The sequence below is a fragment of the Antennarius striatus genome, chromosome 24, assembly GCF_040054535.1.
Source record: "Antennarius striatus isolate MH-2024 chromosome 24, ASM4005453v1, whole genome shotgun sequence".
Classification (NCBI taxonomy): domain Eukaryota; kingdom Metazoa; phylum Chordata; class Actinopteri; order Lophiiformes; family Antennariidae; genus Antennarius; species Antennarius striatus.
In genome coordinates, this window is record NC_090799.1 from 6,871,300 (window position 1) to 6,893,241 (window position 21,942).

General features: G+C 47.0%; 2 protein-coding genes across 8 annotated transcripts; one reads left to right on the forward strand and one right to left on the reverse strand.

Moving 5' to 3' along the window:
• Positions 1 to 7: 7 nt before the first annotated feature.
• LOC137591598 (uncharacterized) lies at positions 8 to 2,122 on the reverse strand. The gene is made up of 3 exons (XM_068309695.1): positions 1,865 to 2,122; positions 645 to 1,477; positions 8 to 390 (listed from the first exon to the last, which is right to left on the reverse strand). Exons 2-3 carry the CDS (start codon positions 1,459 to 1,461, stop codon positions 44 to 46), a joined length of 1,164 nt encoding a protein of 387 aa, XP_068165796.1. The 5' UTR covers positions 1,462 to 1,477; positions 1,865 to 2,122; the 3' UTR covers positions 8 to 43.
• A 1,106-nt stretch (positions 2,123 to 3,228) lies between these two features.
• On the forward strand, positions 3,229 to 19,580 carry nhsl1a (NHS-like 1a). 7 transcript variants are annotated; one of them, XM_068309771.1, is made up of 11 exons: positions 5,155 to 6,549; positions 10,683 to 10,793; positions 11,510 to 11,649; positions 12,378 to 12,452; positions 12,595 to 12,823; positions 12,902 to 13,033; positions 13,115 to 13,455; positions 13,542 to 17,466; positions 17,567 to 17,654; positions 17,743 to 17,786; positions 18,148 to 18,273. In XM_068309771.1, exons 1-10 carry the CDS (start codon positions 5,886 to 5,888, stop codon positions 17,765 to 17,767), a joined length of 5,730 nt encoding a protein of 1,909 aa, XP_068165872.1. In that variant the 5' UTR covers positions 5,155 to 5,885; the 3' UTR covers positions 17,768 to 17,786; positions 18,148 to 18,273. The 7 variants fall into 7 exon arrangements, with proteins under 7 accessions (XP_068165869.1, XP_068165870.1, XP_068165871.1 ...); XM_068309768.1 differs by lacking the exons at positions 5,155 to 6,549; positions 17,743 to 17,786 and adding an exon at positions 3,229 to 3,343 and having other exon boundaries at positions 18,148 to 19,580; XM_068309769.1 differs by lacking the exons at positions 5,155 to 6,549; positions 17,743 to 17,786 and adding an exon at positions 3,316 to 3,343 and having other exon boundaries at positions 10,686 to 10,793; positions 18,148 to 19,580.
• Positions 19,581 to 21,942: the final 2,362 nt, after the last annotated feature.

Below are 21,942 nucleotides of genomic sequence, written 5' to 3' on the forward strand. Positions count from 1 at the left end.
TTTACTGTCACGTGATCAAAACACAGAAATAGGAAGTCCCTTTTCACAATAGAAGTGCTTCCTCCTCCTCCTCTTCCTTTATCACCTTTACTGTTCTCCTTCTTTTCCTCACCACCCTCTTCTCTGTTTCGCCTCCTGCCCGGAGCTGGTCCTGAAGCTGATCAAGGTCCGGGCCCACGCGGGCGTTGCACCGGCTACAGTGCCTCCTGAAGCCTCCCAGGTAGTGGGACCTGAAGCAGCAGCAGAAGGGGCAGGCGTAGCGTCCGGGCCGGTGAGCCGTGCTGATGTGCTGCTGCAGCCGGCTGGGCAGGAAGAAGGAGCACTGGCAGTCCTTGCAGGAGTACGGACGCTCCACGTCGTGACAGCCCACCACATGGCTGATGGCAAAACCTGCAAGGACACGCGCAGGGATCAGTGAACCCACAGCTGGAACTATCTGCCTGAAAATGAGCTAGTTGGACTTGAGATACCATCTAAATATCATTGACTGAACATTTCAAGCTGCATTGTGGGTAATGCAGCTTGAAAAGGTTTTGAAAAGGAAAGGATGTTTCTCTGACAATGAATCTCAAAAAATTTTAACACATGAAGACAAAAATTGCCAGGTTTCGACTGTTTCCTGTCTGACAGACCCGCCTCGGTACCTTTCAGTTTGGTTTTCCAGCCACAGATCACACAGATGAAGCGGCTGGAGGCAAAGCGGATCACTTTAGCCGTGGCCTCCATCTCCTCCCTCAGCATCTCGCCACTGAGCCCCGTCTCCTCGTCTTCCTCCGGCCCGCTGCTCTGCGTCTGTTTGGGGGTCACGGCGTACCTCTTGATGGCCTGGGCGGCGTACGTTTTTGGAATGTCATGTTTCTGCATCACGTGGTTGATGCCCAGATTCTTCAGCTTGCCTTTCCAGCCACAGATCAGGCAGCAGTAGTTGCCCCTCTCTGAAGACAGCTCCACGTCGTCCCGCCGGCCATCCGCTTCAGCAGGTTCCACCGTTTGGGGGGCGTCATCTTCTCCACATCCCTCCTGTTTCACATCTGACTTGAGAACCTCGTGCCCCACCTCCTTTTCCTCCTCCTCCTCTTTAATCGCCTCTCCGCCACCGTCCTTTTCCTCGGTGACTTCCTCCCGAACCCCTTCCTTCTCCTCGCCCCCGTGGTCGTCCCCACCTCCCCCTCCATCTTTTTCATCCACGCAGTGTTTGGAGATGATGTGTTTGAACAGCTTGGCAAAGTCTCTGCTAGTGAAGAAGCAGTCAAAGCAGTGGAACAGCTGGGCGGAGCTCTGGTACAGCAGGATGTTGCCGAGGCGACCGACGGTCACATCATCCAGACTGGCGGGATGAGATGCTGCAATGTGGGACAGCAGGTGGGCGTGGCTCCTGGAGAAGTGGCCACAGAAGGGACACTGGAGGTGGGCGGCTACACCGCCACCCGCCTCCCCTCGAGTCTGGACGATGATGGACATCACCGACCTACGGAAGCTGGACGGGGACAAACAGTCAATTACATTTAGTCCCAGTTGTGTGTAATAACCTTAAAAGCATTCTATTAACGCAGGTTTCATTAGCCCAAAATATGGGCTAGTATGGGAAAAACAGAATTTATTTAGAGTGTCGGTTTGTCGCCACATGTACGTCATTGTTTGTACCGGAGGCTTTAATCACGTAACGGGACGGTCTGGGCGCCACAACAATAGCATAGCGGACCGGAGCTACAAGCTAACCCCCGGAAAAAGCTCACAGAAAAGTTTAAAATCGTCTAAATTCATCTCCGTTACCTGCGACCGAATGTCTGTGTGATTTAAAATGTGACGTCACTGCTTGTAATCATTTTTACGATTTTAAATCTAAATTGTTTTGAGAACTCACCGACAACTACGAGCACTTCCGCTGAAGCTGACGCTCACTTCCTTGTTCGCGTCCAGGACAGCCAATCAGCTCGCTTCTCTCTGAACGATAGACCAATCAGAGTCTGGTTCACAAACTCTGAAAACAGCTAACCTCACTTTTAGAATGAAGTATGGATGTCAGATCCAGATCAGTGAAACACCAATATAAAAATAATCACTGAATATAACCAGTGCAAACACAAAAATTACGTTTATTCCGATTAACCCTAAACACGTTAGTACTGTAAATTTATAAAAACCTCAAGCCATTGATTTGATTATTTATAACAAAATGGTTGGGAAAAAAACCAGCTTAAACATCTATGATCTGCTTGGAAATAACTTCACAACCTAGATGCAAGCAAAATAGCTTTGTATATGATTCATATGCTGCTGAGTAAGTTTGTGTGTGTGTGTGTGTGTGTGTGTGTGTGTGTGTGTGTGTGTGTGTGTGTGTGTGTGTGTGTGAGAGAGTATCCAGGGCACACTAAGGTGATTAATCAATCTATTTTTGTCCAAAGAAGCAAATACTTACTGTTGAAGGCAGGAGAGAACGATCTGTAATCACGCATTTCAGGATGACATCATATTTCTGTTGTGTGTGTGTGTGTGTGTGTGTGTGTGTGTGTGTGTGTGTGTGTGTGTGTGTGCCTGCGCGCAGGTGACAGAGAGACTTTTCAACCATCTAATTGGCTGCATGGGGAGGTGGTTTGTTGGTTTGTTACCCTGACGACTGTGTTCTTGTGTTCTCAGAGGTGCTTCATTGAAAAGATCCATAATAAACATCAGAATCCTTCTATTACTGTAACTGAACATTCATTTATGTTCTTCAATTAAACCATTTAATGCAGCTTTATCCTCAGCATCTCTACATCCTGAGCTAAATGTTGAACTTTTACTCCATTTGTCTTACAGCTGTTCAGTAAAAAAATAGGTGCTAGATTGGAATATTTGTGATATTTGATGACGACCTTGAATTAACTGGAAACGTCACTTCAAACTCACTAACAGTAAACTAGCACAGACATAAACTTCTGCAGCAGCAAAATGCAAAATTTGCACCCAAAAATCCAACATTCGAATATTTTGCTGTGTTATAGCTTGTTGTTTGTTTGTTTTTTAACTTTCAGGATTTTGGAATTGTAAATTGTGCTGATAATGTTTCTTAGAGAGAATTTCACTTTGTTTTATTATTACTTTCCCTGAAGAAAAGGAATATTGTGTTTACCAGTGGGAGGGGATGAATTGAGTGACAAAATCAAGATTGAACGAGGACTGTCTTGAGAAGAGAGGGAGAGAAAGGAAAATAGGAAGGGGCTTTTACTGTGGAAGGAAGAGAGAAAAGAGGAGGGAGAGAGAGAGGAATCTGTGTCTGAACTTGTGTTTGTTGCTGAGCTTCACTTTCACTCACACATCAGGGGACGCCGGGCGAGCGACTACAACATGCTCTGCACTAAAGGTGAGAGAGGATGCATGGAGAAGTTGGAGATGAGAACTTCCAGCTGTGTGTGAATTCATGCTGGGATGTAAGTCATTTTGTCCACCAGCTGTCAGGAGACCATTTTTGTCTTTTTGTATGTGTGGTAAGAAAAAGGGTCGAGCGAGCTCCATTTGAACCAGAGAGAGAGAGATTAATGGAGGGAGAATTCTGACTAGATTTAGTATTTTCCAGATTACAGCTGCCGCCGTCCTTTGTGCTTTCTTACTCTGAGCGTTGCTATGGTTACTCGTTCTAGCCGTTCTTAAACTCGTGTCGCTGCTGCTGCTGGAAATGGTTCCAGTGATATTTTGTGGTTCGTGGCAATAGTGAAAGTTTTGGTTCAGGAGGCATGAGGAATTCTTGAGTTTGACACGTGCAGGATTGTGTGTGTGTGTGTGTGTGTGTGTGTGTGTAATCACTGCTGGCCTGTTGAGGCAGGCAGAAACACCCCATTCTGCTTCCAAAACACAGCTGTTTCTCTCCAGCACACACACAGACACACACACACACACACACACACACACACACACACACACACACACACTGATGGTGACGGAGTGGATCAAAATCAAAAATCAGCGGTTTTTAATTTCTTCCACTGTGGAAACGACAGCTGCAGATAAGCAAAAGCTACATCATTAATATGGCCAAAAAGTCAGATCTTGAAGTACATTTAATAACAGATGCATGCAAATACACACACACAGACACACACACACACACACACACACACAGAGTGGAGGGATACGCCCGTGTTTAACACAGATCACTCGTCTTCCTCTTGTGATAAATCCTTTTATTTAAGCCAGACTTTGTCTCTTCATCACCTCCTCCTGGGGGTTCAGATTCTCACCCGTCTGCGTTGGTTGTTCTGTTGAATGAATTCAGTTGGTTTTTTGGCCCCACTGAACAGAACAGTTTTCTTTCGATGGGGCCTGGTGAGTCGAGTTAAAGGAGGAACAAGGAGAGAGCTGAAGTCAGCTGACCACAGTGTGACTCTAAACTAATCAACCAATAAGTTAATCAATATGATCAGGGCACAGACACAGACCTCTTCTGTGGATTTCATGCTTTTCTGTTGCTCAGAAGGGAATCTGAGTGTTTTCTTCACCTCCAGATTGTTCCAGAGCTTTTCAATAGTTTCCATCATAGAACCGATTGTCAAGAGCAATATATAAAAACCAAGTCTTCAGTATCCAGGAGATGAAGGATTGACTGAAGTATGTCTGTCCATCATGGCTTCTTTCTGGAGCACAACTCAAAAATAGTCTTTTCCTTTTCATTTCCCATTTTCATGGTGAGCTGTTTGACTTCACCTCATTCTGAGGTTGCTTTAGTCCAACAATCCTAAACACACAACAACCCAAAACAGAAGTGTTTTTTATAGAGCTTCTCTCATTAGTGAGTATTTTTGCAGCAGGAATGGTGGGAGACAAATGAAACTCCAGCGTGTGTTCGTGGTAACGAAGGAACACGCTACTCAGCGCTGCTCATTGATGTGTTTTTAATGAGGCTGTCTGGAACAGAGAAGAAGCATCAACATTGTAATGCAGCAGGTGAATTTTAATTTGGAATCCTAGAAGCAGATCGAACACCAAGTGGGGACAGTCTTTGTCGGACAATGACCTTGTGTTGTCTGACTGTGTGATCTGAATATAGAATTACCCAGTGTGACCCAGTAATACAGTGCTGAGCAACATGTGGTGTGTGGAGGTAAATACCTGTCCCTCAGAGGCCATCTGCAGACCTGGATAATCCCCGTTAAGAGATTAGAGCCTGCGAGAAGAGAGGAAGCAGCAACACAAGGCAGCACTTGAAAATATCACATTTACATTTCTGGTTTTTCGTCTGCCACTTTTGGACTAATGGATTTTTTGCGTTGTTGTGTTGACGTCATGAGAAAGACTTCCATGGACCTGCTAAGACTTTCACAAGTAGATGATGAACTCATTCAGAGTTAAATGCGTCATGACACTGGGATTTCAAATCCAAAGGCTCCGATATTGTGGAATATACTGAGTTTTTCTTTGGAATGATTTTTTTTAACTTGAACCTTGACTCTTGTTCATGCTTTTATTATGAAGATTACCAAAATGTGGGACTGTCGTTGAAGCTTTTTTGGGGATAATAGATGCCTGAGTAGAAGAGTGTTTTAGAAACAAAAAAGGAATAATTTTGGGATTTATTTCAAAGTTTTTCTGCCATGTTTATCATATTGAGTTGAGAAAACTCATATTTTACTGCAAAATAGAAGATTTTATGGATTTTAAATGGCTTTAGGCTTTTGCTGCTTTTATTTCCAAGATATCTAGGCTTTTACTGTGAAGGACTAAACAATCACAGTCAGTGATGTCATTGTCTAAATCAGTTTGAACATTTATTGTGAAGTTGAGTTGAATTTTTGTTTTGCGAAGTTTGCTATGGCTTTCATTTTGGAAAGATGGCTACGAAGGAAATAGTTTTCTGATCAGTCCTGAGGGCGGAGCCAGATTTAGAGCAGCCAGTTAGCTTCCAGGACAGGATGATTTCATATGTAGAATGTCTGGGTGGCGAGGGGGCGGGGCATGGTGTGACGTCCCGCTGCTGGAACACGGGTCCAGAGGAAGAGCGAGATGAGCTTCTTCCGCGTAAGGTCGCCGCCCTGCAGCCCAAGACGGAAGGGAGTCTGCGTCGCCGCCTCCTCAGAGCCAAGATCCATCAGCACCACGACGCCATTGTGGGCTTGAATGCAGGTGGGCTGGGGACACCCCCAAGGGACAAAAAGCCACTCTCACGCCATTTCCAGTATCCAGGCAACAGTCCCTGGTCCCGCCAACAGCATCTCCCCCCGCGAACCAACATCCACCCTTCTTTTACCCAGGAGGCACATAGGAAAAGTTTCCCTGTTCCTGAAGGTTATTCAAAGCCCTACCTTCAGTCCCCGCCCCTATCGCCGCCACGCCCAGTCCTCACCCAGCGGAGCCGAACTGGCTCCTGCCCTCCGACCCCAGAGCCCCGCCCTGGGTACACCTTGCCCGTTCCCTCACCTCTCATCAACTCACCCTCCCTTGACGAGCCAGAGGTGCCGCCACAGTACTGCTACCGGCCCAGCAAGAAGGGCAGGGCCGGCTTGTTCTGCTTCAGACCACGTCGAGGAAGGACGTCTGGGAAGGAAGCCACACAGACCACACCCCTTCTAAAGAAAGGTAATGCTAGGAATTCTGGGCCGCTATTTAGGGATTGGTTTGGATGGTCTTTGACCTGGTCCAACTGCTGGAACCACGACAGGTGCTCATATATCTCAGGTAGTCCGGCTCCATTTTGGCCCTGGTTGGTCCAGTGGAGTCCAGTTAGCCTGGTAGGGCCTTGATTGGTCCAACTGTGTACCCGGTCCTTAACGGTCCCAGAGCGCCTGCTTTGGGCTGGAATGTGGTTCAGTTGAGCCTGTTTGGTAAGCAACCCAGTTTGAGTCTCTTCCAGGAATAAACGAGGCCAACCTTAGGATCCTAAACTAGCATGGCCTGATGCCTTTGCTTTGTCCCAGCTAGCCACAAGCTAGCCACAAGTCTTGAATCTTGAATCAAACTTGGCTGTGATTTTGGTGGACCGGTACTTCCTGTTTCCAAATGATTCCCTCCAATACTGGTCACAGCCTGCGTGTGCTACTCGGTCCTTTGCTGGACCAATCAGAATCCTCCCAGTATGGCTGCATAGACCTGAATGTTCCCAGCTGTGTTGGTTTCAATGATCCTGGTTTATGGTTGCAGTTTCCCTCATTTGGGTCTGTGCAGGTCTAAATGGCACCAGATGGTTTCTCTAAAAGTACTTACCCTAAGGTGGGAGTCATGAAGTCCCTGGAAACAGAAGCGGTGAATGCAGACAGGCGGGATTGCTAAAATCTGGTGGATCTTTCTAGTAATACTCATCACATGTGGAACAGCTGACGGCTAGTGGAAGCACAATGCTTCTGATCTCTGATCAATAACGCGTCACGGTTGATAATGGCAAACACTTAAGGCACATGAGTGTTGACTGACTCCCTGTGTGTCTAATCTGTTTGTGTGAACAGGGATTAGCTTCAACTCCGTGCGCTAGGCAATGAGCTAATTCCTGTGTTAGCAGGTGAACAGCTGCTACCTGTTAGCTTCACCTGTTAGACTGCTTCTGGACATCTGCAGACTTTTATTGAGGAATGTGTGACAGAAAGTTTAATTTTAACTAGTGTCATCAGGAGACACTGGAAGCCCCGCCCTCCTCGATAGGGCCACAGAGAAGCAGACTTATTTCCTGCTCTGTTGAGCATATTTCAGTTATTTATACACATGACGACATCATAACTCTGTGGCCTACTTAAAGTCTAATTAATTAAACTAATTAAAACAGTTAGGAGCTGCTGACAGACAGACAGACAGACAGGCAGACAGACAGGCTGTCAGGCATGGAGACAGAAGCAATTAGCTGCTCTGTTGGCCCAGATCGTTGGCACATTTTCAGACTGGATCTGTCCCAGTTTGGAACTGGTAATGATGATGATGAGGGTGAAGGTTGAACATCTCAACTACATGTGCTCCAGACAGGGATGTGGTGTTATTTATTACCGTCCACACGCACATCGTTACCGAGTCACCACAGTTCAGTTTGGGTTATTTATCAGTTTTAAGAACCCTTTACATCCAGACACCGTGTTTTCCACTTGAATAAAGACCATTCAGTCATCTAGAGCATCTCTGGTAACCGATCAGCACCAGCAGAGGATCAATAAACGGGTTCAGTGACGAATCCGAAGGAATACAAGAGCCTGAGAGCCTGATGGAGAACACAGAGAATAAAAGATGAAGATCGACACATCAAAAGCACACACACTTCTTCCTCCAGCGCCCTTCATCTACAAAGTGTGTGTGTGTGTGTGTGTATGTCTGTGTCTGTGTGTGTGTGTGTTTGTGTGTGTCTGTGTGTGTGTGTGTGTGTCTGTGTGTGTGTGTGTGGGATGCAGTATTTATTGGTAACCTTCATCACCTGGTGCCACACATGAAGGGCACACATGTATGCTGGCTACCGGCCAACGTGTGTGTGTGTGTGTGTGTGTGTACGTGTGTACGTGTGTGAAGGGAAAAGGGCGTGCAAAAGAGAGAGAGAGGGAGGGAGGTGGGAGGAGAGTCGAGCTGCATTACTGCTGCTGCTGCTCTGTCTGCTGCAGCCTCAGGAGTGTGTGTGCGTGTGTGTGTGAGTGTGTGTGTGTCTGTGGCGTCGTTATGGTTTTGATCGGAGCAGCCATCAAATGCGTCCTCAAATATCTCAACAAGACCAGAGGTAGGGTGACCGGAGGTGTGTGTGTGTGTGTGTGTGTGTGTGTGTGTGTGTGTGTGTGTGTGTGTGTGTGCGTGCGCGTGTGTGTGTGTGTGTGTGTGTGTTGTCTGGAGATGCTGATATCTTTAACTTGTCTTCTGATTGGCTGTCAAGTGTTACCATCAGTCAGCAGAACTACAATGGTTCTAAATCAGGTTGGGGAGTTTCCGACTGCACGTAACCGTAGCAACAGTTCGTAGAACTACTTTAACTCCAAGACCATTGGAAGCTCCTCAAGGACCTTAAAGATCTTCCCTGACCTGCAGAACCTCCAGGAAGCAACATTTGTGTGTCCTCTGGAACCTCCAGGATCCTGTCAAACACCCTTGACTTCTAGCTTCCTATCCAAGGCCTTTGAGACCTCTACGTGTTATCTTAATATCTTATACTTGTCAAGAGTCTCTGGGACCACTTGAAGCATTGTTCTACCACACCGGTGGCCTACAGAACCCTCCCAAGACCCAAGTGCGCCTTCTCAAGCACCAGCTGAGTCTCCTCAAGGCTCTGTAGAAGTCCCTCTGCAGGATGAAGACACCTTCAAGGTTCCAAACCCACATGACTGACCTTTAATTCAAGCACCTCTGCCACCGTCTGATGGATCCGTTAGCACTTCCAGGATGTCTTCAAGGACGTCTCACCGTCTCCTGGACCAGACTTTTACTCACATAAAAAGTCCTTCTCTGTGATTGGCAGGTGTCATGTTTACATGCAGCCAAACCGCACCAGCAAAAAAAAAAATAGTTTGAGTCCTAATCTGGTTAACGTCCTAATCTGGGTCCTAATCTGGAAAATAGCTAAAAATCTGATGAATTTCCACATAAATCTTTATTAACACCAGATCACGAGATTTAATTACAGTAAATCAAAGTTTTTGATCACTAGCATGATTTTCATAAAATCATAGATAGATCCAAATTGTCCGTTTAAAAAAAAAAAAAAAAAAAAAGATTTTAATTGTGGGTGGTGCAGTGGGTAGCACTGTCGCCTCACAACACGGCGGGTCCGGGTTCGAGTCCCGCTCTGTATGGAGTTTGCATGCTCTCCCCGTGTCTGCGTGGGTTCTCTCTGGGTTCTCCGGCTTCCTCCCACCTCCAAAAGCATGCGCTTCAGGTTGATTTGCCGGTACCAAATTGCCCGTAGTAGTGAGTGTGTGTGTGCATGGTTATCCAATTTTTATGTGTGGCTCCGCGGTGCATTGGCGTCGTGCCCGGGGTGTCCCCCGCCTCACGCCCTATGCCAGCTGAGTTAGGCTCCAGCTCCCCATGACCCACTATGGCTGATGAAGCGGCAGAAGATGAATTAATTAATTAATTAAATTGTCTCGGGCAGGTGAGGCGTTGTGTGTAATTTCAGTCATTTGTGTTTGGTGGAACCTGAAATCTTGTTGTTCTGTGTTTAATAATCCAGGGGAACGCTTTGCTTTCCTTTTCACAGCTGTGCCATTGGTTGATTTATATTTTATCGAGATTTATATGTTATATCTACGCAATACTTAACGTAACTTAAATGATTCTTCTTGTTGTTTATTCATTCTTACTGTCTCTCATAGGTGCCAAGCAAATAAGTTAATTATCCACACAGCCTCAAGGTGTGAATGATTTCATCTAACAACCTGGGAACAGATCTTGCCTATATGTAAATTATCTGGTCATTAATATTTATTTTTCAGCTGCTATCACGCGAGTGTTTCTGAAGCATTGAACTCAAATTTATTACAGTTGGGGTTAATAATGGGCAAAAATAATACATAAATGGATCGTAAAGCATTATTTTGGTCTCATTGAACTCTTTAAAATGAGTCCCCAGAAATCAACCGGCTGCTCCTTCAAAATAAAAGCCCTTGGCCGTGCCTGTCTGGAGTCACCTTGGGGAGTGCTGAGTGCAGCATCGCTGCTGATCACTGGTTCTGTCCGTGTGCGTGAATCTGCTGCTGAAATGAGTTTAAACCCACAATCCATACACTGAGCTCTGCTGTCTCTGTCTCTCTCTGCAGCAGGCGACAGGGACAGTAAGTGGTCTGTTCACTACACCTCCCAGAAGCCTCAGCAGGGAGTCATCTTCATCCCGGGAAAAAGACAATCAGGCAGCGCTGAGGATCTGCAAGGTCAGAGGTCAACAGAGCATCAATATCCAGTGTGATGTGAAAGGAGATGCAAAACATGTTGACTGGTTTGTGTACAGCCACAAAAGTGGATTAATCCGCCACTGAAAATAATCCCAATTAATTTTTTAGTGACAAATAGCATACGTCTGTGAGGAGGATAAGATGACGGCATCAACACAAACTCCCCTCACAGCCCAAAACAAACACCTGAGTGGTTTTTACTTTACAAATGTACCAAACCCAAAAACACCTGCACCTCCAATCCATCTGAAATTATTGTGGTAACTCGGCGTCTCTGGTGATGAGCTACGTTTGGGGCTCGGCGTCTCTGATGAGCTCCAGTTGGGGCGCTGACGGGTTGCAGAGCTCTGCGACACACGTCCCCTCAGCCTGCAGCAGCAGCTGCAGCGCTCCGGCCCAGACAAAGGAGCTTCTGTCGCCTCCGCTGTGTCAGTCAGAGCCCAGTTTGTTACCCATTGATTTAGATAATCGCTATCAGGAGGTCACACCTTGTCAGATCATGTGTTGATTTACTGCGGTTTACATTATGGGTAGAAATCAATCATAAAGATGACTGGATTATCGATTTGTGATTGAAAGCACCATGATAGATGTTTTACTGCTGGTTTAACCTCTTTATTGTCTCCTCTTGCTTTTATTCTCTTTATATATATATATATATATATATATACATATGTGTCTGTGTGTGTGGATAGCATGTAAAAGGCTGACTCAGCATGGCTACAGCCGACCTGGCAGCTCAGAACACGCCCCTCCGAGCCCATCCTCCACTGGGCTCGACCAATCAGAGAGCAGCACGAGACGCAGACGCTGGAGGGACAAAAGCAGGAAGATGGTTAGTGACACATATGAATATGGATACAGTGTTGCCTCATCAATATTAATGAGGATGAACAGCCTGCAGTGGAGGGAGAGCAGAGCTGGACGTCAGTAGTATTTAATAAATGTACTTAGAGTATTCAGTGTGAACGTACTGATGCAGAATGCGCCCTTTAAGGTGTCCATACTTCCTTTGACTGGTGCATGAACATAGAAGCACTGATGAAACACATTATAATGTTTAATCTGCAAAATTCCATCTCACTCATTTCATTTGCACTCCAGGGTCTAATCACGTCTAATGATTAACTGGAGATGTCAGACAAATGAAGAGGATTAACAGGTCAAATATTTTAAGTAAGATGAGTAAGTAAGAGAGAAAAGAGGCAAGGGAAGCGCTTATTTCATTATCGTGGAGCATCTTTGTGCTCTTCTGACATCTGCTGGTGAAGAGGAAGTACTGACAGCTACGCTTTTTTCGTCAGTGTGGAGTCCAACTGAGCATTACTTTGAAAAGACTTAAATAAGGCAAAAAGTTAGTTCCTCCTTTCTAATACAATATTTCTCTCTTGAGACTGTGAGACAGTAATGGATCACTCTTAACTGCACATGTCTACATGAATGCTTTTACTTTTAAAAGACTCAAATATCCAGTTAGAATGTGATTTATTACATGACTAGGTTGAAGATCGGCCATCTCATCTTACTGTAATTCCCTTCTTTCTTTCTCCATCCTCCTCTCAGCGGTCCAGAGTCGTGGACTTCCTTTCTCAGTCTTGCTTTTCAGTTTGTTTCAACTTTTCAGTTTGGAGGAGAAAGGTAAAATGAGTCTAGATTAAACAAGGTTAAGGTAGATTAGACCAGAGGGACTAGAGTAGCTTTAAATATCACATAGATAAACGTAGATGGAGTTGAATTTGCTGTTGTGGGGTGGTGACGACATGAATTTTTTTGTACTCAGTCCTCAGCTTTCTCAGAAGAAGACGAGAGGTTCATTTGTCACAACGCACGACCTCTGACCCCCCTGGTGCTGAATCCGATCCACCACACCTCCTGCTGGGATGCCTTTGCTCCTGCTTATGAGCCGACAGTCGACATGCAGCCGATGCCCCGGCTTCCAACTCCAGAGGAGAGGATGAGGCAGCAGGCTGAGGCGGTGGCAGCCGACATCGTCCCGATCAACATAACAGGTGGAGGCGAGCATCAATCACCCTGTGGACCGAGACGTAGCTTTAGCTCATATTTACCGTCATATGTTCACGCTTCAGGAGAGAGTTTTGATCGTCAGGCCAGTTTTCGAAGAGTTGCTTCCAACACCGACTCCTTGTCCCGACGACCCCCAAACCTGGGCCGCCGCAAGACTGTTACGGGAATCCCTGAAGAAGTCAGCAGGAAGCTGGGTATCGTCTACATCCGTTCACTCATCACCCCATTTACCAGGCATTTATCAGTCACTTCAATGACTTTTGTCCTCTCCTCAGTGTCTTCAGACTCTTTGGTCCTTCCTGGTCAGTTCTCCACTGTGGGGAGGCCCGCCTCCTGCACCTCTGCCCATCATCAGAAGAACTCAGAGGAGGGGGGTGAAGTGAAGGCGAAGGCAAAAGTCAGAGAAGAAGGATGTCCATCAACGAGGAGGATCCGAGCCCCGAGAGGAGAGGGGATGTCCAGCCTCATGGCGTCTCTCACCGCCTCCCCCACTGTCCATTCCTGTCTCGACCACTCCAGCCTCCCTCGTCCAGCAACTAACTCTTCCCTGACGTCTGAGACCAGCTGCAACAGCGCCCCCTACAGGACTCTCAGTGCCTCCTCATCTTGTTGCCAGGTCAGTTTGGGAGAACTCTTCACATCGCTCAGTGCCTGAAGTAAATTCCAGACATTCTTTCTCTCTGTTTCTGTTTCCTCATCCAGTCACAGGATATTCAGGGTTTCCCCAGTGACCTCCAGCCTCTGCTGCTCTTTGACCCCTCTGCTAGAGTCATTCCCCAGTCTCCTTCATCCTCCACGTCATGTCCATCGGTCTCTTCCCCCTTGTCTCACCCCAACACCCCCATCCATGCCCTCCAATCAGAGTGGTTGTATCCTGATATGCCTCTAGAAGACATTGCCCATTATCGCAGTAGCTCCTCCCACTACCTTTCCTCTTCCTCCATTGGGTCTCAGTTTAGTTACCAGGCTCAGGATGAGCAGCCCCCCGCCCAGCAGGATGCCCAATGCTCTCATTACAGTGGCTCCTCCAATGGCAAGATGTGGAGATACCAGCCTCTCCCCCCCAGCCCCAGTGGTCACAGCAGCCAGACAGAGGGCGACTGGAACAGCATCACATCTGAGACAAGATGTGGTTATCTTGAAGACTGGAACTTTGACCCCCTGCTGTCCTCTGGCCGCTCGTCCCCGTCTCACGACGACAGCAACTCGGTGTGTTCAGAGAAATCCCCCCTCCTGCCCAACCGGGAGAGAAGGAAGCCCAGTTCTTCCTCCTCCTACCGCAGCATCTCCCTCCGCAAGTCTAAGCGGCCTCCCCCTCCTCCATTACGCTCCGACTCTCTACGGCGACGCCAAAGTCGACCCAAACCCTCGTCCTCATCAAGTCCTCGTGTGGAGCGGGGCCCACGCCTGGAGCGCACCTCCCAGAGGACACCCACCTCATCTCCCAAGACCTTCCATGACCCCTGGGTGCCCAGGAGTCACGCCAGGAGACGCCAGAGCGGATTGAACTGTGGGACGGTCACAACGTTTGAACCGCTCAGCCCCGACTGCCGGGTGGAGACCTCTGTTGATGATCATCCTTCTGAGCAGGCACCCCCCAGCTCTGATGGCTTCACCCCCGTATCTCCTTGTCCAGAGGAGGAGGTGCTGAGATTTACCTTCAACCCCCCACCATCTGCCTCCCCCATGGCCGGCCTGCAACGTCTTGCTTCGCCCTCCAGTGGTTACTCCAGCCAGTCCAACACCCCGACCCCTGGTACTCCTTTGTCCTCCCCTCTCACTCCTTCCTCCCCCCTAACAATGAGTCCTGGAGCATTCCCCCCATCCCTGGTATCCCCTTCCTTCTCCTTACCATCACCGTCCTGCCCCCAGCCCCCTGCCGTTTACTCCTCAACCGGTACGAGCTCCAAGAGTGACGGGAGAACAAAGCCGGCGGTGCCGGAGAGGAAGTCCTCGCTCTTCTCCTCCCTCTCCTCATCCTTTTCCTCCACCTCCTCCCTCTCCTCCTGCGCTTCTTCTGACTCCTCAGCCAGGCCTCCTACTCTCCCTGGACCCCCTCCACCTCCACCTTTACCTCCATGTCCTCCCTCTCCCCCTTCACAACACTACCAACCTTGTCCTCCTCCATTCACTGACCTCTCTTGTCCTCCTCCACCTCCATTGCTCCCAACTCCCCCTCCCCTCCCACCTTCATCACTCCCCCCTCCACCCTCTCTTCGTCCATCCTCTCGGCCTCCTCCTCCACCGTACTCCTATGCCATCAGGCAAACCTCCCATCATGACCTGGTGTCATCATCAACTAACTTCCCTCTCCTCCTGACTCCCTCACCCCCTCCCCTTCCTCCCTCCTCAAACCTCCCAAACTGTCCTCCACCACCACCACCACCACCTCCTCCTCTTCCTCCTCTGCCTGCTTCCTCTACTGGCTACCCTCTGTCTCCAGCAGGCCTTGGCGAGTCTTTGGACCGCCGTGCAAAGACACACCCCTTCCCCCTGGTGACTGCACAGGCTTTACAGGATGTCAAGCTACGGTCTGTCAGGAATCATGAAGGCCTGCTAGCTAACGCAGCATCTGATACCCATGAGCTCCCAAGCAAAAAGGCTAATTCAGACAGTGCAACATTGGGTCATGCTAATCTTGATGGGCAAACTAATGCTGATGTTAATCTCTATGTAGCTGCATCACAGAATGCTTTTTGTGGCCTCAGCAACAATGAAGCTAACTTAACTATCACGTCAATGGCTGATGCTAATCTTCATATCCCAGCCATCACTGAAGTCCATACTGGCATGAGAACAGAACCACCTTATACTCTTCTTCAGAGTCCACAAAGCGTTTTTGCTAGTCCAGTTGAAAAGACATCGCCTCAAATGAAGCTGAATCCTCAGGACATTCAGGACAACGACCGTGAAGCATTCGCTCCACTGGCCGAGAGTCTGGTCTCCAACACAGAAAGTCCATGGGTCAAAATGTCAGATGGTGAAGACAAGGATGATGCTGACTCAGCAATGCAGCATCCTTCTTCACAAAAATCCAGAGATTACCAGAATGAACCTGCAGAAACTCTGGAAAACTCTGAGAATGAGTTTATATACTGGGTTTTGTCTGAAGCAAAGCCAGAGTATGAAGGAAGAAGCAATGCAATGGCACCAAGAAGCACAAACGAAGTGAGGGCAGAAGACAAGAAGGCTTCAGACAGGATGAACCACGGTTCACCTGATGGGTTGACCACAGATTTTAGGTGTATTAAACAGAGAAATGGGGTCTTAAAGACCGGCAGCCCAAGGAGGATCAACTCCCCAAAGAAGCCAAGCCTCCCCAAGAAACCTGGCCTGTTCATTGTGGGTCCCATGCCACCCCCTGAAGTTGGGCAAGGACTGGCTGGGTTGCAGGGCAGTATGGAGTTTACAGCATCATCTGAGTTCAACAGCCAATCACAGCCTCGCACCGATTCCTCCACTGGGCTGAGCCATAGAACACCATCACCAGAGAGCTTGACCTGCACCATTGATGATGAAGTGAAAATCCCTGACGCCTCAGATGCATCTGCTTTGGTATTGGTGGACACAACTGATGACATCACCACACCCTCCCCTGCCGGCTCCCTTCACAGGCAGAAGCCACCGATTTTACACAAGAAACCTGATCTTTCATTGACCCCACCCAGAAAAGCCTTTGTGTCTGGACATCCGGGTGCAGCATCCAAAGTCGCCTCAGACACCTGCGACCCCCGGGGAATCACAGCTGGGACCAGGAGCACCTGGGGTACCTCTGGAATCATGGGTACTACACAGAATGAAAGTACCTCAGACAGGACTGTGGCCTCCTTGGGGTCTTGTTGTACCTCTACAACCTGTGATGTCATGATGACCAGCAGCCTCCCAAGGAACAGGAGCATCACGGGGAGAGGAGATGTTTGGGAGACTAATAGCATCAGAGAGGTTCTAAATGGGGTCACTGACACTATGGGCACTATGGATAACTGTGGAACCTCTGGGACATGGGGAGGCTCAGAAAGGAAATTCCCAGAGGTTCACGAAGCGACTTCTACTCAGAAAGGGAGTCATCAACCCTGCTTTACTGGTATCCCCAAGACAGCAGTTCATAGAGTCCATGAGAAAAAGATCCATCAGAGGATGATGAGGTCATCCCTCACTGAAGATCAAGATGAAGATGAAAAGGAGAGTAAGGAAAACAGTGGGATGAAGACCATGACGATCACACAATCCACAACACAGATAATCAGCAAAAGAAAAAGGAAGAAGAGGAGGTATGGACAGCAGCTGCCAATGATGTCATCAATGAAGGAGCCTTCCCCCTCTTCATCGTCATCGTCATCATCTTCATCTTCATCTGGAGACGAACAAGATATGGTTAAAGAGAGAGCAATGCAAACAAGTGGGAGGGTGAGGATGACTAAAACACATGATGAAGACACGAGCGACTCCGACAGCTCCTGCCTTCTGATTGGTCAGGGCGAGTCGTTCCTCAGCAGTGCACTGTCCGGTTACGACCTGCAGGGGGAGCTGTCACTGCCAGACCTCCTCATACTTGAACCAGAGGAAGAAAAGGAAGCCCAGAGCAGGAGAGGGCAAGATGTGGAAGAAGTGTTCCGGCCTTCAGATGGTATGTTTACCCACAATGCACCAGTTTGTTCAGGAAGAAGAGGTTTTCCCGTGTGAGTTTAGCTGTACATGAATGAATGTTTCTGTGTTTCCCTCTCCAGCTGAAACGTTTGTCGACGTTTCTGCAGATCAGCTGTGCATCACTGGTCGACCACGAACGACGGAGGATCTGTTCGCCGTCATCCACAGGTAGGAACCCACAACCCACCTGAAAGCGTTCACACCGACCACACTCTCACACCTTTGCTTGACTCTTCCCTCTGCTTCTCTGGAGCAGTGCAGTATGGGAAGGCACGGCATGAATGCAGGGTTTGGCTGCAGGTAAAGCCTGTGATGTACATGACTTTGAGACGTGATCCTGAGTGAGACTCATCGGCTAGTTTTCCTCCCTCTAGTCGTCCCTTCATCCCTCTCTGTTCCCTTCACATGGAAATTATTTATACTATGTCCTCATTTGTTCCCTTCTTGTTTGTCCCTCAGACTAGGAGCATCTTTAGCATCTTGTTCCCCAGTAATGGTACTGCTAGTTTCTTCCTACCTTCTTGTTTTCCATATAGAGTCTTCCTTCCAGCTTTTGATTCTGAGCACCAACGTCCCTCATCCTCACACTGCAGCGGTTTGACAACCTTAAATGCCCCTGTCACAAGATAATAATGTGCTTTTCTTCTCCCGTTTGTCTCAGATCCAAGAGGAAAATGCTAGGAAGAAGGGATTTAGAAGATGACAAACATAACTCTTCTTCCTCCTCCTCTTCCCCTCCGGTTACCCCCACTGACCCCCCGCCAGTCCTGACTCAACATGCAGTTTTCAGGAATCAAAAATCAAGGAGTGAAAGCTTCAAGGCTCTCTTGCTGAGGAAGGGCTCTCGGTCTGACTCTTCCTCTCGGGTCTCGGCTGTGGAAAGGCTTCGGAAGATCGCTGCTCCTACGACTGGCCCCGCCCTCCAGAGGGCGCTGTCGCCAGAGCGACCCATGGTCAAATCGATGACTGGCACATACAACAGTAATGCCCACCTGAGTCTGGACGCACCACTTCCTGCCACATCCCCATTCAGCCAGAACTTTTCTATGATGTTCGGCTGGAGGCAGAGCTCACTGGTGCATAATCACCTCCTCTTCACATCCTCCTCCTCTTCTCCCTTCTACTTCCTGTCCTCCCCCATGACGCGGCCTCGCTCCCTCACCCCTCCTTGCTCCGCCAGCCGACGCTTCGCTGCTCGCTCCCGCCTCTACGCTGCCCCCATGACCGCCATCTTTGAAGTAGAGAGTGAAGAGGAGGAGGAAGAGGCAGATGATGAGGTCTTTCTTCAGTCTCCAGGAGATGAAGGACAACTTAGCTGGAGAGCACACCACATTAGCTCATAGGCGTGTTCCGCTGTTTCACTGTTCACACAGGTCAGAAATCTGAACTGGATTAGACTGAATGTACTGAAGCACACTTTGTAAATGAGATAAAAAAAACGCGTATAGTAGCAACAATGAAAACCTGAAAATGACTATTATACTGTATATATTACAATAATATAATCAATCTCATGCAGATAACTCCATCCTAACACCTACATGTTGTGTTAAATTCAAATTTTGTTATGTTTTTAACTTTTTTTATGACTTGCATAGACACTGAATATAAAATCATACTGTTGTTGCTTTAAATATTTTTTGTATTGTCTCACAGTAGGAAGGGAAATCTGAGCTTGAAGCTTCTTTTTATGACATATAAACTTTAAAAGTCTCTTTTTTGATTAGCAGGTACTGATCTGATGTAAATGAATGAGGGTTTTAGTTTGTCCTGTACAGTCCTGTAAAAACAGGCTATAACTGATCCTGTTGCTCGTTTCTGTAGATTCACAGAGCCTCAGTTTGTAAAAGTAGTTGATTGTAACAGAAAAACTTCTTATGGTGGAAGTGTAAATTTAGGATTCTACTTATCTTATTTGAGTGTAAGAGGTTTGCATTTACTATATTAACCATGACAGGAACGTAAATTAACTATAAAACTGTAATTGTAGACAGAATGAGTATTTATGTGTGGAGGAAAAGGAGACAGAGGGAAACAAGCTGTAAATAAGAAAACTGTGCGCTCATGAGCAGAAGAGGGAATTCAAGCAATAAAAATGCCAAATAATGACACTTGTGTGATTTTTAATGGTCAAAACAGAAGATCCCGAATACAGTGGTACCTCTACTTATGAATGTCTCTACATACGAAATTTTCTGCGAAACGCCCCGACCGGAAAATATTGCCTCTAGTTACGAAAGAAATTTCGAGTTACGAAAGGTAAAAATACAGTCTAGGCTGCTACTCGCAGCTCCCAAAGGTTCCTGCATGCAGCATTCGTATAGCTGCTCTGCCATTGGCTATTACCTAGCATCCTGGCATCCCATTGGCTAAGAGGGACCTCTGTGTGTAGCCAGATAGGTATCTACGCAGCGTACTCGTCATTCGGCCCTCGACCCATGACGTGTTCTGATAGTTTTACGTAAAAATATTAACTTTTAGAGTATTTACTATGGACCCCAAGAAAGTGACGGAGAAAAGAGGAAAAGAAAAGGGTTTTTTGTCTGTACAAACAAAGTAAGAGATAATAGAAAAGCATGAAAAAGGGATGAGTTTGGTTGATCTCGCCAAAGAATATGGCTGTAATGCATCTACAATCGCCACGTTATTAAAACAAAGGAAAGCCATGAAACACCAGGAGTTTATGGCATCGCGTGGGTGGTTGGAGAAGTTCTAAGGGAGCCTGGAATTCACTCTGTTGTTCGGCATGGTGAGGCAAAAGCGCATGAACCAAAGAGGTCAAAAAACAATGACAGCAGTTAAAAGGTATATGACCATCATTTTTATTCTTTACTCTATTCTTTGTTTTTTACAGTATGCACAACTCTCATTTATTGTGTAATCATCTAATTGTGACGTGTATTTGTTACATGTTTTGATGCATCTTTATGCTTTCCAAAACATTTATGTCTGAATTTTGTGGGGCTTGGAACGGATTAGGGCATTTGCATGGAAAACGCGTCTCTACTTAAAAAATGTTCTACTTACAAAATTTCTTCCAGAACCAATTAATTTCGTAAGTAGAGGTACAACTGTATATAAATTAGTGTACAGTAGTTTTCTTTGAGGACAGATTGCATCCCATAATCCCAAATGAGGGTTTACTGGACCCCAGTAAAGACAGGTAAACTGACTTTGTGATGTCCTAAAGTCGAAGCAGGTGTTTTCTACGGGCTTCAGCATCAATCTGTTGGGTTCCTCCTGACCATCAGGTGGTGCTGCCCTTCTGCTGGAGTCCAGATTACATTTAGTCTCTGGTTAAACCCGATTTCTGTCTGTCAGGCTATACCTGACGTTCAGACTTAAGTTATAGACACTTGCATTGTCATTCAAGATATTTCCATTAATGATAATGTCAAAGTTGTTTTTAAAGGACTGTGATTAGTTGTCAGCAATTTCCTCAAAGTGCTTGAGATTTATTGCCAAACAAGAATCAGTATGTTCTTCAAGGAATAAAGAGATCCAGGGATACAAGAGTTGGAGGAAGAGATGAGACTTTAGAGGTCATCTTGACCTTGAGGTGTCCTCCAGGAGACCGTGACGTTCTTGATAAAGTTCAGAGGGTCTTCAGGGGTTTTTGGATCTCTTCTTGAATTCATTAGAAAGCTTCAGAGGTTTTTCATCAGGGTCAAAGTGTCATTCGGTAAGTTGGGGGTGGTGGGGTGCAATTTTTGGCACATGTTAATGGCGTCCAGAGGCTTTGGGGAGATTTCAAGGATTCATATGACATTGTTCCCAGTGATTCCTCGAAAGTGGCCCTCGGGGCGTATGAAGGATGCCAGATGCTATTACTTTACTTCCGATATCCACTGGTTGAGTTTTTGTTTTTCATTAATCACATTAATCGCATCTCCGATCAATTTGGTCTTTGATGACCTCAAACAGCCCCCTGTCATCATTCACGCTGGCTTTGCTGAGGTATCCCGGAGAACAAATGAGTTGTTTGTTCATCAGGCCGCTGCAGGCTTTGCATATGTGTGTCAAATGAAGCAGCTGGACAAATATCTGGACTGTCATGGCGACTCATCAGCGTGTCCTTCCTGGAGGAGTACCGGAATATCGACTTGTGGATAGGGCTATTATTATATCCTCTTTCCAAACTTGGAAAAACCAAAACACAAGATGTTTCACTTCTGAACCGTTTTATTTATTTCTGCCTGTTTGGGGAATGGAACCAGGACACATGTGTCTGCCATCGAGGACAGCAGTCGCCTGTGAATCTAAGTCGGACGCAACCGATGGGTCGCTTCCCCTCAGGACTCAGGCGCACCTTTACGTAATTCTTTTTCAGGTTTTCGTACTTGTGCATCACTTCCTGTCATGGACCAGCTGCCATCACTCAGGTTGAGGTCTAGAGCTGCTCCTTTCAAATCATTAAATAGAAACATGTACATTAGAATGTTCTCATCTTCTAACT

Excerpts from the sequence above, each read along its gene's own strand:
- nhsl1a (XM_068309764.1), top strand. The coding sequence starts at position 5,886 with ATGATTTCATATGTAGAATGTCTGGGTGGCGAGGGGGCGGGGCATGGT. Across the intron at positions 10,794-11,509 it reads CAGCGCTGAGGATCTGCAAG|CATGTAAAAGGCTGACTCAG; the intron begins GTCAGAGGTCAA and ends GTGTGTGGATAG. Across the intron at positions 13,456-13,541 it reads CCTCCTCATCTTGTTGCCAG|TCACAGGATATTCAGGGTTT; the intron begins GTCAGTTTGGGA and ends TTCCTCATCCAG.
- LOC137591598 (XM_068309695.1), bottom strand. The coding sequence starts at position 1,461 with ATGTCCATCATCGTCCAGACTCGAGGGGAGGCGGGTGGCGGTGTAGCC. Across the intron at positions 391-644 it reads CTGGAAAACCAAACTGAAAG|GTTTTGCCATCAGCCATGTG; the intron begins GTACCGAGGCGG and ends GTGTCCTTGCAG.